The sequence below is a fragment of the Hyperolius riggenbachi genome, chromosome 3 (assembly GCF_040937935.1).
Source record: "Hyperolius riggenbachi isolate aHypRig1 chromosome 3, aHypRig1.pri, whole genome shotgun sequence".
Classification (NCBI taxonomy): Eukaryota; Metazoa; Chordata; class Amphibia; order Anura; family Hyperoliidae; genus Hyperolius; species Hyperolius riggenbachi.
The window spans coordinates 286,938,041-286,962,626 of NC_090648.1; the positions used below are offsets into that span (position 1 = coordinate 286,938,041).

The following is a 24,586-nucleotide window of genomic DNA, read 5'->3' on the forward strand; positions in this document are numbered from 1 at the left end:
GGCGGGTTCACAGAACAGGTATACAGTGGCGGGTCCACTGAACAGAACAGGTATACAGTGGCGGGTCCACTGAACAGAACAGGTATACAGTGGCGGGTCCACTGAACAGAACAGGTATACAGTGGCGGGTCCACTGAACAGAACAGGTATACAGTGGCGGGTCCACTGAACAGAACAGGTATACAGTGGCGGGTCCACTGAACAGAACAGGTATACAGTGGCGGGTTCACAGAACAGGTATACAGTGGCGGGTCCACTGAACAGAACAGGTATACAGTGGCGGGTTCACAGAACAGGTATGCAGTGGCAGGATCACTGAACACAATAGGTATGCAGTGGCGTGTTCACTAAACAGGTATACAGTGGCGGGTCCACTGAACAGAACAGGTATACAGTGGCGGGTCCACTGAACAGAACAGGTATACAGTGGCGGGTCCACTGAACAGAACAGGTATACAGTGGCGGGTCCACTGAACAGAACAGGTATACAGTGGCGGGTCCACTGAACAGAACAGGTATACAGTGGCGGGTCCACAGAACAGGTATGCAGTGGCAGGATCACTGAACACAATAGGTATGCAGTGGCGTGTTCACTAAACAGGTATACAGTGGCGGGTCCACTGAACAGAACAGGTATACAGTGGCGGGTCCACTGAACAGAACAGGTATACAGTGGCGGGTCCACAGAACAGGTATGCAGTGGCAGGATCACTGAACACAATAGGTATGCAGTGGCGTGTTCACTAAACAGGTATACAGTGGTGGGTCCACTGAACAGAACAGGTATACAGTGGCGGGTTCACAGAACAGGTATACAGTGGCGGGTCCACTGAACAGAACAGGTATACAGTGGCGGGTCCACTGAACAGAACAGGTATACAGTGGCGGGTCCACTGAACAGAACAGGTATACAGTGGCGGGTCCACTGAACAGAACAGGTATACAGTGGCGGGTCCACAGAACAGGTATGCAGTGGCAGGATCACTGAACACAATAGGTATGCAGTGGCGTGTTCACTAAACATGTATACAGTGGCGGGTCCACTGAACAGAACAGGTATACAGTGGCGGGTTCACAGAACAGGTATACAGTGGCGGGTCCACTGAACAGAACAGGTATACAGTGGCGGGTCCACTGAACAGAACAGGTATACAGTGGCGGGTCCACTGAACAGAACAGGTATACAGTGGCGGGTCCACTGAACAGAACAGGTATACAGTGGCGGGTCCACTGAACAGAACAGGTATACAGTGGCGGGTCCACAGAACAGGTATGCAGTGGCAGGATCACTGAACACAATAGGTATGCAGTGGCGTGTTCACTAAACAGGTATACAGTGGCGGGTCCACTGAACAGAACAGGTATACAGTGGCGGGTCCACTGAACAGAACAGGTATACAGTGGCGGGTCCACAGAACAGGTATGCAGTGGCAGGATCACTGAACACAATAGGTATGCAGTGGCGTGTTCACTAAACAGGTATACAGTGGCGGGTCCACTGAACAGAACAGGTATACAGTGGCGGGTTCACAGAACAGGTATACAGTGGCGGGTCCACTGAACAGAACAGGTATACAGTGGCGGGTCCACTGAACAGAACAGATATACAGTGGCGGGTCCACTGAACAGAACAGGTATACAGTGGCGGGTCCACTGAACAGAACAGGTATACAGTGGCGGGTCCACAGAACAGGTATGCAGTGGCAGGATCACTGAACACAATAGGTATGCAGTGGCGTGTTCACTAAACAGGTATACAGTGGCGGGTCCACTGAACAGAACAGGTATACAGTGGCGGGTTCACAGAACAGGTATACAGTGGCGGGTCCACTGAACAGAACAGGTATACAGTGGCGGGTCCACTGAACAGAACAGGTATACAGTGGCGGGTCCACTGAACAGAACAGGTATACAGTGGCGGGTCCACTGAACAGAACAGGTATACAGTGGCGGGTCCACTGAACAGAACAGGTATACAGTGGCGGGTTCACAGAACAGGTATACAGTGGCGGGTCCACTGAACAGAACAGGTATACAGTGGCGGGTTCACAGAACAGGTATGCAGTGGCAGGATCACTGAACAGGTATGCAGTGGCAGGATCACTGAACAGGTATGGAGTGGCAGGATCACAGTACAGGTATGCAGTGGGCTGAGGGCTCACTGAACAGAACAGGTATGCAGTGGCAGGATCACTGAACAGGTATGGAGTGGCAGGATCACAGTACAGGTATGCAGTGGGCTGAGGGCTCACTGAACAGAGCAGGTATGCAGTGGCAGGATCACTGAACAGGTATGCAGTGGCAGGATCACTGAACAGGTATGCAGTGGCAGGATCACAGTACAGGTATGCAGTGGGCTGAGGGCTCACTGAACAGAACAGGTATGCAGTGGCAGGATCACTGAACAGGTATGGAGTGGCAGGATCACAGTACAGGTATGCAGTGGGCTGAGGGCTCACTGAACAGAACAGGTATGCAGTGGCAGGATCACTGAACAGGTATGCAGTGGCAGGATCACTGAACAGGTATGCAGTGGCAGGATCACAGTACAGGTATGCAGTGGGCTGAGGGCTCACTGAACAGAACAGGTATGCAGCCAGGAAGAAGTTAAGCCTAACTAATCTTTCCCTATATGAGAGACTGCAGCAGCTCGCCCTACTCTCACTAATGCAGGCACACGAGTGGCCGTAATGGCCGCCGCTGCCTGCCTTATATAAGGGGGGGTGGGGCTCCAGGGGCTAGTGTAGCCTAATTGGCTACACTGGGCCTGCTGACTGTGATGTAGAGGGTCAAAGTTGACCCTCAGTGCATTATGGGGCGAACCGAACTTCTTCCGCAAAAGGTTCGCGTGCGGTATCCGCACGCGAACCACCTACGTTCGCCGGCGAACCGTTCGGCCCAACTCTATTCAGCACTAGAATGGAATTCTGTGATGCAAACATCCTGGTCTGAGTAATCAGTTTTGCTGATATGTCAAAGTGATACTAACGTGAAACAAGTGTCATTGGTCAAGGAGATGAGAAGCAGTAAGGGAAATCTGACAATCTACCTCTTCCTCACTCAACATTATAGAAAACTATTTATTGCTCTTTCACACTAGATATTCTGCGTTTTACAGACAAGACCATAGTTGGCATTTTCCAAGGTAAAATAAAAGTCCATAGACTTTCATTTTACCTTTCGCACCTAAAGCAGCTTTTTTGGGCGTTGTGGTTTAAAGTTCCCCGGAGCTTTTTCAAAGCTGTTTACAGCCGAAGTCGGTTTTTCGCGTTTCAATGATAGTCAATGGAAAAGGCCAACTACAGCTTTTTTACAGATTTTTTAAAGCGTTTTACAGCTGATTTGTTGACTTATTTTTAAAGTTTCATATGAGCACGTTTTCATATGAGCTGTAAAACGCTATGAAAAAGCTTTGAAAATGCTATGGAAAGGCTACAAAAATGCTGACAGCAAAAGGCAGCCTTTAAACCTTTTCTACCGCAGCCTCTAGTGTGAAAGATCTAAAATACTTCCTGTCTGGGCGGATAGCCTTGAAAAGTAGATGTTTTTATCACATCTGTAACAACGATTACTTTCTAGAGCTGTACTATGGACACATTTTAAATATCTTTTGCCAAAAACATCAAAATCATCTTGGGTGATAGTTTATCCACAGTAGTTGCACAGACTGAAGAAAAAGAAGAGGGGAGAGGGGACATAAGAGTAGGGCCCCCACTAGCATATGTTAAAATGGGTACAAGATCTACCCAATATAAGGATATTGGTAAACCAAACGGTAACGCTAACGTACCCCTATACCTAACACTAACCTATCCCATGACTACCAACTCTATGGAGAGCTGCTATCCTGACTTCTTTCCACTAACTCAAACTCCACTGCTGCTAACAGGACTGCACTCCATAGCAAATCACCATCTCTATCACTGCTAACTGGAGCTCAGCTACATAGTAGCCATACTCCACTCCATAGCTAATCATGGCCTTTCCTGCTGCTAACCAGAGTTCAGCTACATAATAGTTATACTTCATAGCAAATCACTGACACTTCCGCTGCTAACCACAGTGCAGCTACATAGTAGCCATACTCCATAACAAAACACTGACACTCCTGCCACTACAATAACATTGTAAAGTGCTTTTATCCCATAGGACTCAACGTGCGTAGATATGTCTCAGATCAATACAGGGTTTCAGGCTGGACTGTGTTACAGAGGAAATAGTCAGGTGTTCATAAATGCCAAACTAAAAAGGTATAGGTATAGGAAAAATGTAATGTAATTTTTTTTATTATTGGAAAAATGTAATCAGTTAATTTACTTCAATGTTTCAATAATCATCTATTGGACGTAGTAGAAAATTATGAACACGTTTTAGAAACATTGAATTCTGTAAGGTTGATTGGCTTGAATTTTCAACAAATACAATCAATCAAGAATATTGATTGAATGTAAAAGATGTCAGGCTGTCCTGCTGATCCTCTGCCTCTAATACCTTGAGCCATAGACCCTGAACAAGCATGCAGATCAGGTGTTTGACTGAAGTCTGACTGGATTAGTCGCATGCTTGTTTCAGGTGTGTTACTCAGACACTACTGAAGCCAGAAAGCATGCAGCTAACTGGTATTGTTTAATAGGAAATATATATGACAGCCAGCACACCCCTCTCAGTTCAGGTGTACTATGAGGCTGATAGTAAAAAATCAAGGTTAGCATTAGTGTCGCATTTAAGTTAGTGTCAGAGTTAGTGTGAGGATTAAAATCAGTGTTTCAGGTTGTACGAGGGTTAGTGTAATGGTAATACTGTGGGGGTTAGTGTAATGGTTATACTCAATGTTAGGCCACAGTTTTTCACATGATTCTCAGCAATGGCACGTCCAAGCTGATAGTTGCCAAAAACAACAGTACATGACATTCACTGATGGGCATCTCTCTTGCAAGCCATTACATGTTTCCTTTAGCAGGGGAAATTATATACATTGCATTAAAAAAATACCCAAGCAGCAGCAATAAATCCTCATTTTACCAGTGCACTGAACAGACTGACAGGCCAGCAGACCAGTTGAAATCAATCACTGTGGATCTGTCCCAGTGACATAGCTAAGGAGTTGTGGGCCCCGATGCAAGTTTTACAATGGGCCCCCCAAGCAGTCTATACATAACAATTGATACAGCGCACCAAAACCGGCCAATGGCAACTACAGTGTCAGAGGTGCAACAAGGGGATGGGCAACAGTTTGTTAATGATTACCAATGATTACCTCTATTCAAAGCATCTATAGAAGTGATTATTATGAGCACAGGACCAATAGAGAGCTAATACTGTAGTTGAGGGATTGCCCTTCAGGACCCCTCTGGCCCAAGGGCACCGATGCGGTCGCAACCTCTGCAACCCCTATTGCTACGCCCCTGATCTGTCCATTATGATGTACAGTACATCCTGGTCCTGGTGGAGTGATAGGCTCAACTCCAATTATCAAGTATGGGCATTTTCTACACGTTTTTGATCTACTTTTGCCAATATGCATAATTAGATTGCAGCCACTAACACTTGGGGAAGTGGAAAGAACCTTAACATTAAAACATAACATTATATTTATTATGCAGTCTGGCTCTGCTAAGTATCATGAATATTGTACATGAGCATTGAATGCCTGTTAAATATAGTATATGCACTACCGACAGATGACTGTTTTCAAATATAGGTCATTCTTTATATATATGTGTGTTCAAACAGTATGTACAAAATAATAGGAGGACTGTGCTGTGTGCTTTCATGTTAGACATGTATTTTCTTTTTCAAAGTGCAGATGGTATGCTTAGGCAGGTTTCCCATTAATATGGCCTATATACTGTATGTTTGGCTCTTAAAGGGGATATTAAATATTTCCATATGCTATTATAATGAAGCAGTTATACAATACAAACAGTGCAATACTCCAGCCTGGATAAACAGTGAGGTTTCATTCTGAAGGAGCGCATACAGAGAACAGAGAGCTGGGCCTTTGATAGTTTCTTCATTCTGTTCTCATGGCGGGGACACAGGAGGACACAGCCGAGTGACATTGATTTAGGAGCTGTTACTTGTGATCTTTTCAGATGTCTTATATTGTTTTCTTACCTGGTGTGGCATGTCATGCAGTGAACATTTACTGAATCAAAAGATCCCCAGCTAGAAGTGCAGCGTTACATTGTGCAGTGTCTGTCAGCCAATATCACACTACAGTTTCATTTTGAAATAACGTAGACTACCTGTTACTAGTCTAATCCTGTATTGTAATACTTAAAGGGAATCTGAAGTGAAAATAAACTTATGATATAATGATTTGTATGTGTAGTACAGCGAAGAAATCTATGCAAAAGAGCTTATCTAAGCTCTACGACTAATTAAGTCAGAGAGCAGTGCTCTTTTCTGAAGCACTTATCTCAACCTGTCTCTGTTTCTTGTTTGTTTAAGGTTTTACTGCACAACTAATGACCTTTTGATCTTTTCTGCTCTGTTTGATAGTTTAAAATACAGAGTATAGTTTGTAAACTGAAAGTATTACAGAATGATGCAATGTTACTAAAAAAAAGCTATATAACTAAAAAAAAAATATAAAACACTTTTCTTTGCTATTAAGGTTCTATGACTACTATACATGCAATTAATTATATCATACATTTTTTTTTTACTTCAGTGTCACTTTAACCACTTAAGGACAAGCAGGTGTATTAAAACGTCCTGCTAGAGCCTATTAATGGCTCCAGGACGTTTTATGAGTTAAGCAGCGCTGCTGCCGCTGTGCACGTGCACGCGTGCATGCTTCTGCACGCTCCCGTGCATACACGTGCGTTCCCACGAGCGTGCACGTGACATCAGTTAAACAAAAACCACAACAGAAAAAATACACCTTTATTTCCAAATAATATATTGTCACCATACTTTGTACTAGGGACATAATTCAAATCTTGTGATAATCAGGACAAATAGGCACATAAAATCTGTGGGTTTTATGTACAGTAGCAGTGTATATATTAGAACTATAGGGAATGAAATTGGAGAAATAGTGTATTTTTTCTTTTTTTGTTTTCCTTGCTTTTCCCTTTAAAATGCATAGAAAATAAAGTAATTACTGAAAACAAATATCAACCCCAAAAAGCCTAATTGGTGGTGAAAAAACAAACAACAAGATGTAGGTCATTTCATTGTGATTAGTAGTGATTAAGCTATTGACATATGAAAGAGATGAGCACTGAAAGTTGAAAATCGCTCTTCTCCGTTAGGGTAAAAACCGCTTTGGGGTTGTAATGATCCGCTCAGCTGTCTGCACAGGCAGACAGCTGTTTGACCATTCCTTAGGTCTGAGTGCTGCAGGTCTTTGGAAAAGAGACCTGTCTTCACTTTGCAAGTTTCAGAGTTACTCTGCTGGTGAGGAATTTGCTTACACTTGTCATGCAAATGGCTTAGCTGCTTCCTTTGATGGCTTGCAGTATAAATACCTTTTGCTCTCAGAATTCCCTGCTGGTCATAGAGGTTTGTTCCTGCTAAACTCACCTGGAGTGTCAGCCATTGCTATCTTAGTATAGTTAATTCTTTGGGAGTGCTCCTTGCATTCCTATTTAGTGCAGTCAGCTAGTGTATATTTGTACTGCCTATTCTGTCTTGTCTGTGCGATTGCAGGTCGCCAGCGGTTGGCGATAGTGAATCGTTCTGTCTTGAACTTAGATCGCATTTGCCCTAGCGTTAGAGGCGGTGGATCTTTCTAGTCCATTTCTTGGAGTATAACCTCGGCTGCGGTTGCTGCTGGTTGCTCCTTCTGTCTGTCTTGTTGTGTGGACCGCACTCGCTCTTGCGGAAAAGCAGTGGATCCTTTTCAGTCTTGTTCCTGTGTGCGGATCGCACTTGCTCTTGCGGAAGAGCAGTGGATCCTCGCTGTCTTGTTCCTGTTGTCTGTTTGTCCAGAGTAAATGCTTGCTGTTGCCTGAGGTAAGGCAACCGATTAGCAAGCGTTTCTGTTATTTGTTTGTTTGTCTTTCTGAGTTCATTTGTTAGTTAGGGTGGCACGCTTATCACTGGGCGCTTAACGCGCAGCTGTTGCGAATGAGTGCGGTGTTCACGTTTAGCTAGCGTTTGTTATTTTCCTTGACATTCTGATCATTGTTATTTGCTATGTCTTTCTTGCTACACTTGTGCTCTGTCTAATTCGGTCTTGTGTCACTATTGGCAATCACCACTCTTGCGATTGCGTTCCCACTTCGTTTCCGCTATTGTGTGTTCACCATCGCTAGGTGGCGACTAGATTGGTGGACGCACATACATTCTGTCTCTGTGCTCTCTCTCTTTAAGGGCTATCTTGCCCTGCATTGCTTCAATTCGTACAATTCCCACCTGGCATCTGTGGCAGTGCAGAGGCTGTGTTCGTCTGCACTCCACAGCTCCGTCTGCCAGTGGGAATTTCCCTCTACAGGTGCATAGCACCATAGCTGGGTTCTGTCAAATTACACGCTTGTGGAGGATTTCCGCAGTGTCAGTGTGCATTCTGTGCGCTGACCACGGAAATAATTCCCCAATCGTTACAGGGGTGAAGTGGTTAAGGAAACATAAATATTAATGCAATATTAAAATAATTTGCAGCCAATATATATACAAGGAGGCATTTGGATTAAAACAATGAAAGATAATAAAAGCTTTAAAGCCAGTTTAGGGTCCTATTTTAGTCATACATTCTGTTTCTCTATATTTTAAAGCTTTGAATTGTTTTTTTTTTTTTAAAACTTTCAAGCATTTCATTGTTTATTGTCAAAGTTTAGCTTAAACATAAAATGGAAATTCTACTTGGATTTACAACTGCTACTAGGAAAGGAGAAGAGGTGACATCTAATTACTTTTATATTCACTGCCTGGCAAGTACATAATTATAGGTAATTCCCCATTAAATGTCAGCTGAATGTTCACCCGGCACTAGAGTAGAATTGCTACGGATTCTGCAGCCCATCACCAGGAAAGCAGGTGTAGCTAGTGACACACAACAATGGTATCTCTATCATGTGATATGGCTGGGGTGGTCTGGAAAACTGCCTAGCCAGTAAAAAAAAAAGATTATAACTAGCCATTTACTGACACCGCTAAAGCTTCCTCTTCCTGGAACTGTTTAGCTGTAGCCTAGTTCTCACATGTTTAACGATCTAAAAAAAACAATGATTAATCAATCAGTTTCATATATATAAGGATAATTGGTTTTAGGTGGTGGTTGCTTCGCTTCTTCACACCATGGCATGCCGCAATGAAACTGATTGCAGTTCAATACGCGTTGTGACTTTTTGGCTGCAGTGTGGTGCGATTGTTCTAAATCGCACTGCAACCACAGCGCACCAGTATAAAAGGACTGGGGTGCGGCGGCATAGCTAGCAAAGTTGCCCTAGTATAGAGAGTTTAGTTGCCCCAGTGTGGCTAGCAAGGATACCCCAGTATAGATAGCATAGTGCCCCAGTATAGCTAGTATAGTGCCCAGTATGGGTAGGTAGTGCCCCAGTATAGCTAGTATAGTGCCCAGTATAGCTAGTATAGTGCCCAGTATGGGTAGGTAGTGCGCCAGTATAGCTAGTATAGTGCCCAGTATTGCTAGTATAGTGCCCAGTATGGGTAGGTAGTGCCTCAGTATAGCTAGTATAGTGCCCAGTATGGGTAGTGTAGTGCCCAGTATGGGTAAGTAGTGCCCCAGTATAGCTAGTATAGTGCCCAGTATAGCTAGTATAGTGCCCAGTATAGCGCCCCAGTATGGATAGGCAGTGCCCCCCGAGGCCGCCGCTGCTATTACCTTATCCATCGGCCACTTCCTCTATATTCCCCTCTCTCAGTCTCCTGCCCAGCGTGTAAGTGATTCACAGCAGCGCGCCCCGAGTGTGATGACTGATGAGGCAGGAAGCAGGAAAGAGCGCGGCTTCCTGTAGCGGCGATGTGTATCGCCGTTACCATGGGAACCGCTCTCCCTCTCCTGCTTCCTGTAGCGTCATCATACAGCAGCGCGGGGCGCGCTGCTGTGAATCACTTACACGACGGGCAGGAGACTGAGGAGGAGGGAATACAGGAAGCTGCTTCCGGCTAAGGTAACACAGCGGCGGCCGCGGGGGAGCGGGGGCAAGAGGACAGTCCTGGGGCCCAACTGCGAACGTCCCACGGACCAGCAGTGGGCTTGGACCACAGGTTGGGGACGCCTGTTTTAAGGATACCATAGTGGAAAATAAAATCATAACGGCAGGAGCAGGCATGTTTAGTGGGCTCTCCTCATGCCCACTACTCCCCCCTCCTTCTCTGTCCCCCTCCATTACTCAGTAGCGACTCCCCAAACTTACTTCAAGGTTGGGGTGGTTGCAGCTTTCCTGCGCAGGTGCTGCTTGGCGAAGCATATCCTTGTATGCATTCACGCAGCTGGAAGGAAGCACTCTGTGCAGGTGCACTACGTAGTTGTGATGTCACAACTACATACTGCGCCTGTGCAGATTGCTCCTCGACGTCTGTATAGCAAACTGCGCAGGAGCGGGGAGCGATAGGGAAATACTGTATCCGAGTCAGCCATCCTGACCTGGGAGGGGTTGGGGCCTGGAACAGAGTGTTTAGTGGGCATTCAGAGGCAGCTACAGTCTAAATTAAAGCACAGACCACCTCCCAGCAGCATCATTAACATTAAAAAGGGATTTTTTTTTATGACGTCCTCGCCTTGTGGACCCTATTTAATGCCAGCGTGTTGGAGGGGAGGGGCCCGGGCCCCCTAGAGGCCCTGGGCTTCTCACTCTAGTGTCAGTTATCCCCCCCCCCCCCCCCCCGATGGCTGCCCTAGTTAAAGGCCCATACACACGTCGGATTTGCGCGAACGACGGGTCGTTTGAACGTTCCGTCGTTCGCACGTTTCCGCATGAAATCCGGCGTGTGTACAGACTATCGTTCGGGAGATAAGACTGGTTACCAGCGATCCGCCCGGCGGATCGTTGGTAACCAGTCTTATCTCCCGAACGATAGTCTGTACACACGCCGGATTTCATGCGGAAACGTGCGAACGACGGAACGTTCAAACGACCCGTCGTTCGCGCAAATCCGACGTGTGTATGGGCCTTAAGGTTATTGAGGTTAATTGATACTGGCCGAATCAGTTAAAGTTAGGTGAGCAAAAAGGAAAGTGAATGCCAAGAACCCTATGCTACTTAAATAAAAAATCTGAGGTTATCCCCACAATGAGGGAATGGTTCGAAAGGTGCAGGGCATTGAAGAAACAGTCATGACTAGAAGGGACCAATTTGATAAATATTATACTATTTGGACAGTCTGGATGGACTTCAAGGATGAATATTAATGACATATGTCACAAGGAGGGTAGATATTTTAGTTAACTGTAAACTTTGCAGCTGATATGTTTATGTTTTCTTTTTCTTGTTGTTATACTGGTTATTTTCTGATTGTTATAGACATGTCAATATAGCTGAATGGTTTCAGATAATGTGTTAAACTGTTTAGATATGATCAGTACCTGGTTGTCAGGCTATTGAAAAGAGTGGCAGAACTGTGCTTAGAAATGGACTCTATTTTTCCTGTTTACTATGGTGCTGAATGAAAAAAGCATTTAAAGGTTTTTTTTGGATATACTGCCAAGCAGACTGTAACCGATGAAGAGCCCACCTATGGGAAATCATAAACGTGCATATGCTTTGATAAACCCTGATGTATCACCTTTCTTCAAATAAAAGATTATATTTAAAAAAAGGAAAGTGAATGCAGTGAGGAACAGGAGGGAAGGCATCGATATAGGTTAGATAACACTCTGCTGCAGCCAGCACCCACCAGCACAGGTGAAACTGAATTTGATTCTCACCCTGAATATAGATAAATGTGGGTAATTTAAAATGGTTCACCATCAGACATGTCAATGGAATTGTGAGCACCTGTATTATTTTTACCTATAACAATCATGAACATGACTAAAAAGTAGCATATTTTTCAGACTATAAGACGCTCCTGACCATAAGACACACCTAGGTTTAGAGGACAAAAGCCAGTGTAAAAAAAATATAGGAAACCTGGTGCATCCATGGTGAAGGGACATCTTGTGTTTTATGCCCCCTTTGTACCTCATGCCCCCTTGTGTCTCCCTGTGTCCTCCACTGACTACTTGTGTCCTCCTGCGTTTCCCATGTGTCCTCCTTGTGTCCTCCTCTATGCCCCTTTGTGTCCTTCTTGTGTCCTCCTCTATGTCCCTTTGTGTCCCCCGGTGTTCTCCGTTTGTCCCCCTGTGTACTCCTCTGCATGGGCACAGTACAGGGAGTCCCTGCCACAAGTACCCATCAGGCGTTAACTCCCTGCATTTGGACTATAAGATGCAGTGACTTCCCCCCCCCCCCCCCCCCCACTTTTGGGGGAGAAAAAAATGAGTCTTATAGTCCAAAAAATACAGTAAGTAGAAAAAGTTAAAGGAATCACCAGGCAATTTGACAAAAATCTGTTTTACTTACCTGGGGCTTTTTCCAGCCCCTTGCAGCCGTCTGTCCCACACTGTCATCTCCACAGTAAGGGTGAAAGCGAGGTCGCCCTTACTGCGCCTGCATCAAGCGTTGCTGTCAATCATGGCCACGTTGTCCACGGTTTACTACGCAGGCGCAGAACTACTGGGGCAGCAGCGCAGAGCGGAGGTGACATCGTGGGACAGTCGGCTGCAAGGGGATGGAGAAAGCCCCAGGTGAGTAAAGCAGATTTTTGTAAAATGACCTGATGATTCCTTTAAGTTCAGCACACTGTTTAGCAAGGTAAATCCAGCATAAACAAATTGTTCACTCACCCTTCTACAAGGTAGGCTTTTGGTTGGACGTGCTCCCTAGACAAGCATTCAAAGGAAATAATAAGATTCACAGTTTCCAAAAAGGATCTGGGAACTTCCACAATATGGAGGCTTTATTGCAACTTCAAAAGCACACTGGCAAAGTACAACATAGTATAGAGTTCAGTGGGTATAGCGGAGAGGGTGCAAGGCAAAAGACAGGCCAGCACTATGTCGGTTTCATGTCAAGAAGGATGCTTGATGGATGCAAAATGGCTGTAGTGTCAGCACGTCTTTTGCCTTGCACCCACTACCGCACTTAGTGCCCGGATCCTTTCTTCTTGAGTGACTAAAAGGTAAACCTGATTTCAATATTTATTCAATAGATCTTATCTGTGTCATGCTCTACATACCTAAATAATGTTGCTTAATTGTGGTTAACATTGCTTAATACACATTGCTGTTTAATCTTGATGGCCAGAGATGAAGAATGTATTGTTTTCATTTTATGTAGCCTGCCACTTTTCATTTTGAAAATGACATTACCTGTATCTAACACTCTGTTTCTGACTCTAATTTCTGCCTCTAAGCTCTCAGACATAAACATGTTTACATAAGCATGTAAAAGGATAAGGGCAGGCTCTGAAGATACTGCTGCGGACTAGCAGTGAATTGACAAGTAGAATGTGTGACTATCTGATGAATAGGACTTCACAGATACAGTTTAAAGGTATGTACCTTATCTTGGCTCAGGGCAAAATGCACAGATAAAAAAAGACAGTTCAGGTTTACTTCAAAGAAGAACCATGATGAAGTGTAGTAGAGTGTAATATTTTATTCCAGACACCCACTCTTATGTTAATTATCTTGGTTTCAGCATCAGAAATACTGTCTAAATCTGCATATTGCTGTATATTGGTATCCCCCCTTCCCCAATGATGCTTACTCTAGGCTATGCTGTCATAAAACATTCTTCTCCCAGTCAAACAAACACAGTGATGCACCGTGCCAACAGAAAAGCTATCACTATCTGTGATAAATTAAAACAGAAGTTTGTCTTCTTAATACAGAAGGTATTTGCGATTATTCAGGTTGGAGTGAGCTTTGAGGTGTCCCAGAGTGCATCGCTGCTAAATATGCAAATCATCCCTTTGTTGTCCATGTAAGCTAAACACACCTCCAGAACCGCTGCAATGCAATGATGTGTCAGCTTGTTAATATTACAGAGTCAAACCAAATGGACGATGGACGAACACTGGCTAAATAATTTAAAAAATTTATATTGTACAAAATAAACAATTTTATTCATTAGGCTATATTCAGTAAAGTTCCTCTTTAAAGGACAACTGAACTGAGAAGAATATCTTTTTAAACAATACCAGTTGCCTGTCAGTCTTGCTGACCTATTTGTCTGCAGTGCTATTTGTATAATGACCAAAAACAAGCATGCAGCTAATCTTGTCAGATCTGACAATAATGTCAGAAACACCTGATATGCTGCATAGTTGTTCAGGGTTTATGGCTAAAAGTATTAGAGGCAGAGGATCAGCAGGATGGCCAGGCAACTGGCATTGCTTAACAGGAAATACATATGGCAGCCTCCATATACCTCTCACTTCAGTTGTCCTTTAAAGGGACTCCGAGCTGTAAATAGAATCAAAATCGGAACTTACCTGGGGCTTTCTCCAGCCCACCGTAGGTCGGGAGGTCCCTCAGGCTCTTCTTCCAGGCCTTCACTCAGAAATGGCTCCCGGCGACACTGGGCCCGAGTGTCGGGCTCCTTCTTCCTGAAAGGTGATGTCAGTCGTCACCATGCCGGCGGCCGCCTCATGTCAACACGGCGGCCGGCGTGACAGTACGGCACATGTGCGATTAAACCGCGCATGCACCGTACTGTCACGCTGGCCACCGTGATGACGCGAGGCGGCCAGCGTGGTGATGACTGACGTTACCTTTCAGGAAGAAGGAGTCCGACACTCGGGCCCAGTGTCGCCGGGAGCCATTTCTGAGCGAAGGCAGGGGAGAACAGCCAGAGGGACGCCGAGGGACCTCCCGACCTACGGTGGGCTGGAGAAAGCCCCAGGTAAGTTCAGATTTTGATTCTATATACAGCTCGGACTCCCTTTACGTCTCTGAACTTTACTGATTCTGGACATAAGACAAAAAAAAGACAGGATTTTGTGCTTCAGTAGCCACAAAAGAGAGTAACGTGTGCCTTAGATGGATGCTAATCATTTCCCACCCTGTTGTTTCTTATCTGTATGTTTAGCATTGCTTGTAACTAATTCAGAAATGCTCTGTTCAGTGTGTTGTTTCTAAATGTTTTTTTTTTTTTATTTCACATTTCATCAACACTTTAATTTTAGCCGCATCGTCTTCCAAGATAGATTTTCCTTTTATGGACTTTACTAAGGATGCCTTTATGCCTCTGGGTAACATTACCCTCGATGATTAGAGACTACTTAAACTCTTCAGTGTCTAAGCCAAGTTCAGCTGCAGAAGGATTCTCTTTGAGATTTTTGTTTGAATCTGGTTCTCCTATGTTACTTGCTCTCTTCTGGAGTCTGGGCTCAATCTTTGCAGCATGTTTTATTAAAGGGAACAAAGCTGTTGGGTTATTTTTTGGCAGTTATGTGTGTTACATGTTGAAAGCTCTAAAATGTTTCTGGGAAAATGCAGTGTAACCTAAACTGGCTACTATGTTATTATTGCTTACTGTATACTGTATATTTTTTATATTGTATTTTTGTTGATATTTTGGTATTAAAGTTACTCCGCAAAAAAAAAACCTTCAGCTCTCACATTTTTAATGTGTACAGTATTAAGGTTCTTTTAAATAACCCCCTTGGCGTTATTATTCTTTTTGGATTTTAGGGTCTAAAAACAGTGCAATTTTTTTGCATGGTTTTAGATCCTAAAACCTGGAAAAAATCATGCTGCTAGGGAGTTCTGCAGCAGTCCAGCACTCACTCACCTCCCTGAGCAGCGCTGCAGTTTTCCCTCTGTCCTCTGGGTGGCGCTGTAACCCTATCGTGAGATTACTGGCTGTTGTCATGACCACAGACAGCAATCTCACCAGGGGGAAGCAGAGCCTCAGAGGAGAGGAAGAAGAATGGCGGCCGACGTCGGGATCCCCCGAGAGGTGAGTTAAAACACCTGCTGCGCGCATTGCATAGACCTCCCAGTAGCTACCAGGAGTTCAGCTCGGGGATACCGCTCCTGGCATGTTTTTTCCACCCCAAGCTGAACTCGTGATTACCGCTAAGGAGGTTAACAGTGCACAAAGTGTTGTACATTTTATGTGTGATGCAGTACAAAGCTAAAGACCCTCTGACAATGCATTGCTCTCACCTGTGCTCTAGTCATGATGACTGTAATAAAAACAGCCATCCCTAATCCACATTAAGTAAACTAAATGAGCAAACACCTGTAGTTAAACAGGGCTTCATTGAGCTAAACAGGGAAACAATGCATGTGCATGTACATATAGCCAGCCATCACAGTGCCAGATAGTGGCCAACCTCCTAATCAAATTTTTAAATAAATGTGCACAGGCTGGGCAGTATGATGATTGGCTATGTCCCTTTTGATGGCACTGTGTATGCAGGTGCAGCGTCACAAAAGTGATTTTCTTTTGTGAAAAGTATTGAATAGAGAGAACTATAAAATATCAGGCACCGCGTCTTCCTGCTATGCTCCGCCTTTTTTATTGGGCTCCTCCCTGCTCCCAACTTTACTCTCATTGATGCAAATCGTGGCTTTTGGCGCCTAACTCTAAACCCCCTCCTGGTGTCACCTGACCCTTAACTGTGCTCTCCCCCCGTCGTGCCTCAACCTTAAATCCCCCAGCCGCATAGCCGCAATTTGCAGCAATGAAGTGCAATGGGTGCCTAGAAACTTCAGCAGATTTGATTTTATCTACCCAACTTTTGCTTCATTGTGGTAGTTCCCGGTGCCCAAATTTTCCTTCTTTGCCTCTAATTGCAGCTTTTATAATGGGCACCTATGGCTGAACCGTTTTTTCTGCTGATGCTCCTGCGCCCTTATTTACTGTTTTGCTTGTTTTTCAAATCTGTGCACATCTTTTTTCATCTGTCTTCTGTATACATCTATTCCCTGACATGTTTTTTCTTTTCTTTTTCATTCTTCTATTCTTAGGTTCTTTTATACTTCTGTTTTCTGCCTTATTTTCTTCAGTTATTCGAATAACTTGAAAGAAATGTGCCCCGTGCCATCTATCTAGAGGTATGAGTGGTAATATACAGGTTAGTGAATTGCTAAACAAGCATGTTTGGCCTCGTACTATGCATACACCTGGCCAGATTTTGGCATGCACACCTTTACAGAGCATTAGTAAATCATAGTAATATTTGTCATGCACTTTACGTCTACAGTCTTTCCGTTTACTTATTTATTTATGAACCCTCATAACTGTCGGTGCTGAAAGAGTCCAATGGGAGGAAGGGGGAGTAGGAGGAATTTACTTCACTGCATTGTATGAAAACATCTCAAAAGTAAATAGCAGGTCCCGGGGCTATGCAAAACTGTGGCTACAAACACAAAACACAACCGTGTTTTAAGACTGGGTGCCGTGGAAATAACTAACTAACTAAACATAGGCAAACACAGAACATTTATATCGCTCTTTTCTCCTGGCGGACCAAAAGCGCCAGAGCAGAAGCCAGTAGGGCGCGCTCTATAGGCAGTAGCAGTGTTAGGGAGACTTGCCAAAGGTCTCCTACTGAATAGGTGCTGGCTTACTGAACAGGCAGAGCCGAGATTTGAACCCAGGTCCCAGTACATTACAATGAACTAAACCCTGCCTGATGTGATTTACAAAAGTTTGAGTTTAGTGAAACTTGTTGAATTAAACTGGTATTTGCCTCAAACATCCAAAAATGTGAAAATGCATTTCTGTACAATGCTGCGTGGATATTTGAACTGAACACAGATTCAGTTCACCACAATTTATCTTCAATAAATCACCCACACACTGCAGAGAGTTTACATCTTTATTACTGCAGTGGAGCACTTTTCACAAGTGTCTAGTTTGTAATAAAGTTCTAATAATACCATGAGTTCATTCATTATTGGCTTTACTGATGCTAGAATTTTACTCTTCCTACCTAACAAAGTGAATTACACTGAGAACTCTGTTACATTGCCATATATGTAGAATTTATTGTAAGCTTTGTCTTGCACTTAACACCTTGGAAGTTTATTAAAACTAAAGCTTTTGTTAACATAACTCACCTACCAATCACAATATGAGCATCAGGTAGTCATCTGTGTACACTGTGAATTATTGAAGAGCTGTGCATGTGCTGCGGAACAAATAGTGTTGACATTTCTCTATTTTAAGCCCTGGTAATTTTCCACACATTTATCAAATACTGAACACTGAAACATGTTAAACCTTTTATTGTGCACATCTCTACCTTGTACAATACATGCGGTATGTGTTATACAATTTTGGTATGTTTACATCAACATCAGCATTTTCTTTACACTTCATTAAAAAAATATATTAAGAGTACATCACAAATACTGCAAAGCTCACTTGTTAAATTGGAGGTGGTTTACAAAGGTTTACAGCCCCAGATAACCTATCTTTCTTCAAAAAAGTAAAGGTCATCAAGGGTGAACTGCAATCAGTTAACCCAGTTAGCTGTTTGAAACTGATGGGTTTGTGGCTCCAGTGACCCACCTTCCAGCCTCACTGTATTTATCTTTTAAAGATGTTTTTACCTAAAAGAAAATATTTTCTAATATGTACATTAAAACACAAGAAAATCTATTTCAGTCGTATATTTAGTGTAATCAGTTGCTGTAAATGTGGCAGGAGTTATTTTTTCCAAAAGATTAGAAATGACTGTCACAGTTTAAATTCACAAAAATATGTTAAAAGTTTGTAAAGATGCATCTAAATGTATTATATGCCAAGTTATTATACGGACTTCAAGTTGAGTTATCTAGATAAAAAAGATATCCTGCTTTTGATGTCGTTTTTATTAATACCTTAAAGAGAACCCAAACTGACTCAAATTATTTAAAATAAGCACATGATGTAAATGTAAATGAATATTACATACTTACCTTGACATTTGTTCCTGTCAGAAGCTCACCATTTTCCTCAAACAAGGATTCCTTCCAGCTCTGACTAGATCTAGTCAGATTTGAAAGCCTTAGGGACCTTTTCCACAATAGCAGTTGCTGTCAGTTATAACTGAAAGGACAACCGATGTGCAAGGTAATGTCCATGTTTCCCTATGACTCTATTGGGCAATATTATAGGTTAATGGGTTGCTGACCCGGAAGCTGTTAAGGGGTCATCACCATTTTTAAAATGGAGGACGGAGAATTTGATCAATCACAGTGGACAAACAGGAGGAGGGAGAGGAGAAAGAGATTAAGTTAACTACGAGGGAGGTAAGTATGATATGTGCAAATTTGACATAAAGTGAAGGGAAGTGTCCACAAAAGTGGATCCAGGCTGCAATTAAAACCATGAGAGGAAAGTTTCCACTTTCTCCAAAACCTTACATGTAGTTGGAGTTCCGGTTTAATACAAAGATTTAAGGTTTATACTCTTCTAGTCTTGTATCTACGGTAGTAACTCACAAGAAGGGGATGTTTATTTTGCCACCAGGACCTTCCTCAATCATTTTCCAAAAGCAGCAGCACCCACACTGGGAAATGTTTGCCCCCTTTCTCTACATGATCTCTTCCAATGGCAAGGATTGTTCATTGACCCATGCACCAGGCAAAATAATTGCAATCTTTGCTTAAGCTGCTTTAAGGCTTGTTTGCCCCCTTAAAACCAATGGCAACAAACATAACCAAATAAGTTTGATTTTGAGTTCATGTATTTACCTGAAAACTATTTCAGAGTACCAAAAAGTTAAAGCAGTATAATATTTTAACTAGCGAGAAGACCAAGTTGGGTCAATTCTTGTCATGTCACAAAAATTTGACCAAGATTATAATAATACTGGTTTTCTTATGATTGCTATGTCAGTGAATTTTTCCATACAACAAGAGCACAAAAGGCTTATTTTTTATCATTTACATTTTATTGGGACTATCCTAGTTTTTCACCGAGAAGTCAATGGATTTTGCAGCAAATCTGGCCAATCTAAGGCAAAAGAATATTGCCTTGAACTGATTGAACTTAGTGAACTGGTCCTTAACTTATGAGTTTACTGCATGCAGTATAACTCACCTGGAAGTGAAAGCTGCCACTCTCTTGGACCAGTGGTTAGCATGCTTTCCTTCACTAACTCCAAATGATTTTGTTTCACTTTGTTACCTGCAGTATTCATTTTCAGTTAGTAAAGCCGTTCAGAAGGTTCTTTACATATTCACTGTTGTGTCCTTACCATGACAATGCTAACTGTGTAGAACCACATGATGAACTTTCATTATATGCCTTGTGCATTATTGAGGCAAGGTCTGACATCACGTCTCCACTACACAACTGAGTGGGGACTCTGTTTTGGCAAAGCACAGGTTTCATCATAGATTTGCAGTGAATTGGTAAGAGAGTATGCCTTACTTTAATGTGTGAAAATACAGGCTGAAGCGAAATAAACTAAACTTGAATACAAAGTTATGGAGAGATTAATGCTAGAGAGCATTGCATTTCACTTCCTGGTACAAAGGAAGGGACCTTTTTCAATTCACAAACAGTAAACAAAATGATAACATAACAGCAGAATTGAGTATGGGGTAAATATTCACCCTTCGCTTCCTTTGGAATAGCTTACCATACTACAGAATCTAGACCAAGCAGTGACTTAGTAAAAAGAAGTGGAGCACTGAACAGGTGATCATTTTAAACATCCAATGGTGCAAATGAATTAAAAAAAAAAATAGGAACTTCAAATTGGATTTTTGAAGGAAATTTATATTACCTTTAATAGATCACCTAAATTTCTGTATACCTCATTGAATTTTGCAACATAGTATACTGAAAGGCACTTCAAATATGTGTATATTTTTTATTTCAAACATAAATGATATAATCACAACATTTGGTTGCTACCTAGATTTAAAAAACAAAACAAAAAACCTTTTGGAGAAAGCAGTATTTTGATGATAGTATTTTGGTCAGATCCCTAAGATATGGAGATCCCCTTTGTTCAGGATTGTTGCTGGTTTCAGGACAGAGATTTCATTGTTCTGCATCACAGTGATCAAGTGTGGATTTTCAGAAATCCATATAGGGCAGTGTTAATAGCATATTTAATTGTGTGATCATGCTAGTAAAAAACAATCACGCATTGGCCCATATGCAATTCACTTTTTCTCTTCAGTTTTCTCCTAGGAGATCATTTTCAACTCTATTTAGAATAACTTTTCAGCACTTTGCAAATGAAAAAGTACCAAAAAGTAGATAGAAAAGTACTATCAAAACTATTTAATGTATTTTCTTGCTTTCTGGTCATTTAAAAGGCATTTTATTGACAAATTTGAGAATATGACTTAGGAGAAAAAGTTAATTGCATATGGGCCATAATGTCTGCACCTTAGTCCTTATTAACATCCTTTTGGGCCATTGTATTACATAAATACATCTGAACTTTTATCTAGATTTCTAGTCTACAGGAGAAGTGAACACCTTTTTCTACTGCCAATGTCCAATCACTCTACTGCACCTCACTTCACCTTTAGCCAATGTACCCTAATATTTGCAGTGGCTGGTTTCTATTTTCTCTTCTCTAGAATGATATTTATTAAGTCTAACTAAGCCATACAATATATTACATTTGCAGTAAATATAATAAAACATACAACCATTTCAATAACCTTACTATTTAGTTTAACAAAGGCAATGAGTCCTGAATTTGGAATTATAAAGTAGATGAATTGCTTTGCTAAAGCAGAAATATGCTGAAAAAAATCATTATAGACTAGCCTTAGATACATCACATTGATCCTGTCTCTTATAATTTGCCAGCATGAAGCACAATATAAAATAAAATGGGTTGTGTAACTAACTAATTCCCATTGGCATAATCTCATTAAAAGCAGTGACATGAAAATCATATCCACAAGTCATTCTTTACAGTGAGGAGCATGCAAAAATAACAGCATATAGAAGTATGAAACCGGCGTAATAAAAATGCATCATAATTAAAATATCAAGATGAGTGTCAGGACAAACTAAACAAAAAGGAAGGAAGAGTACGTACAATGTTGGATTTTAAATGTAATTGTTGCCAGCAGGATTGCCTAGACCAGGGATGTTGAACTCCAGGCCTCAAGGGCCGAGGTCCTCACACATTTCTGACGCAGCTCAAATTAATTGTTGGAACTGAATCAGGAAAGGTGTGGCTCATCAAGTAGAACACATTTCTCTGTCCATCCTATACACTGGCATGGATTTGGGCCTTGAGAACTGGAGTTTGACACCTGTGGCCTAGTCATAGCATTATAGAGCTGATTAGTAAACTATATAATATTCACAATGCTCTCATTTAGGTTTGCCGCTTTACAGTGTCTGATCTTTCTAGTACAATACATGTATGTAAACCTGAAAGGACAGAAAATTCTTTGGAGACTTGAAAGAATCAAAAATGACAAGAAATCTCCCATTTTCTACACAATGACAACTGAGCTACTATGATCTATTTTACATTTAGAAACTAAGATTTGGCACATATTGTGATTATGAACACATTCCAGGGCTATTTACCAAAGGAGATGTGATCAATCTTTCACAGTAAATCCCTGTAAATAAATCACCCCCCGTGACATTTCCGTTACAAAAAAATCATAATTACAAAATTGTTAGTTAGCCTTCTGCATTAAGCCCTTTGTATAGGACTGTTTTCCTTTCAGACACCATGTATGTTATACTTTTGCATTTAAGAATGCGGAATCTATAATAAACACTATATGCTTTTATTTGTAAAAGTGGTATATGTGTATATATGCATTTTTGACAAAGAAACAAACTTTTTGTATAGAACAAAGAACACTTTCAGTAATTCTGAGTGACAAGTGGTTAGGTTATGCATCCACTGTTTATTCAACCCTCTTTCTGCTGCAGTAGGCAACAAAATAATGAAGCTTCACCACTGACAAGAATTATGGAGCTTCTGATAAATATCTTTATATACATTTGTTAAACATTGACAGCTTCGCTTGGTGTAGCTGCATGGTTACTTCCCAAATATCTGTCAACTTCAGACTATGGATTGAAAATTATTTTGCTAAACTACACAGCTTGACAGAGGAATGATATAATAATATCATCATCAAAATCTTGTTTTGTTGATCACATAGATGCCCACTTATTGCTTACTTGAGTTTAATGATAAGCAATGAATGATAGCAACATGTGGATAACAAAATAAAAATACAGTATTTCACAAAATGCCACTGAGTGGCGTGTAGCTGGTAACAGAAAAAAGATTACTCTTCTCAAAAAAAAAGACAAAAACTTTTAACTTAAATCTTCAAGAACAATAAAGATTTTTCCCCAGGATACAAACTCTAAAGAGTGATCTTATGTCAGTGCTCTTACGATAGTAACATGTAACTGACATACACTTGGTGACTATAAGCTCTCTTCAATTGTCATCTATACTTCTTTGCGCACTGTGATTCGAACAAAGCTGAACACTTTGCCAATGGCTTCAAACAGTGGGTCACAGAACGTATGGATACAGATAGAATAGACCCGGCTGATGCACTGAATTTCAATCAGGTAGCTCTTTATGCATGGAACCACAGCCCAGATGTGCAGGAATGACAGGATGGCAAAGTAAATTCCCCAGACAAGCGCCAATGGAATTCCAAAAATTGCAGACAATAAGCGGTAGAACCAGTACTTAGTCACAGTAAATGTAGTGAAGCTTGCTTTCCAGATCCCATCAAAACTGTGGGTTCCCTCCGGTTCAGCAATCACATCTTCAAAGTCAATCTGTAATAAAGGAAATATAAATCTTTAAATACAAATGTTATTGCTTTATGCATTATCTTATAGCCAGTAAAACTGCAATGATTAAAAGGTCATCATACATGAAAGAAAAATAGATTATGTACAATGTATCTTTTTGTACATCCATATGCACTACAGAAAATACTTTAGGTACCTATTTTTATGTGTGTAATGTGGCCACATGTTAATTCATTGAGCTGGTAAGCATTGTGCAAAATCCTGTTTGTGAGCATTGCACTTCTTGAACTTGAAATAGAAGACACTGGCCACACAAGTTACACATGTTACTACAATTACAATGCAAAATGACCAGTTAAACAAGGTGATCACATCGATGCAAGTGAACTGTAAACTTAAGACCCATTAATAAATTAATTGTTATTATTTAGTCTTACACACACAGCGCTTTACAGAGTACATAGTCTTGTCACTAACTGTCCCTCAGAGGGGATCACAGTCTAATCTACCTTACTCATATGGCCATCATACTGTAGTAGGCTGGGACCAATTTAGGGGTAAGCCAATTAACTTTAACTGTATGAATTAATTCATTTCATGCAAATACCATCACTTTATTAAATGGGATAAATGGAAAATGTTAAACAGACTTATTTGAAAGCACCTGAAATTGGGCATATTAGATTCTTTTGCCATGATTTCATTAAAACAATCTCTGTGGTCAACTTAATAATAAGTAATGTCTTCTGCCTAGCAAAATAAATTGGAACTAGCTAATTTTAGCCTATCATAGTGCTAATATACTTATATAAGACTGTTCTTTTTTATTTAGGAAAATGTATATGGTAATGACCAAACTGGACACTTAAACACATTATAGTCTGGAGTGAATAAGCATG

At 41.7% G+C, this 24,586-nt stretch overlaps 1 protein-coding gene across 1 annotated transcript in view; it reads right to left on the bottom strand.

Annotated features, from left to right (window-relative positions):
- Nucleotides 1-18,187: 18,187 nt before the first annotated feature.
- Nucleotides 18,188-24,586, bottom strand: part of LOC137562304 (uncharacterized) — a 30,581-nt gene continuing 24,182 nt past the window's right edge. The window contains exon 2 of the mRNA XM_068273639.1: nucleotides 18,188-23,733. Coding sequence (XP_068129740.1) covers nucleotides 23,370-23,733 — 364 coding nt within the window. The 3' untranslated portion in view covers nucleotides 18,188-23,369. The remainder of the gene's footprint in view (nucleotides 23,734-24,586) is intronic.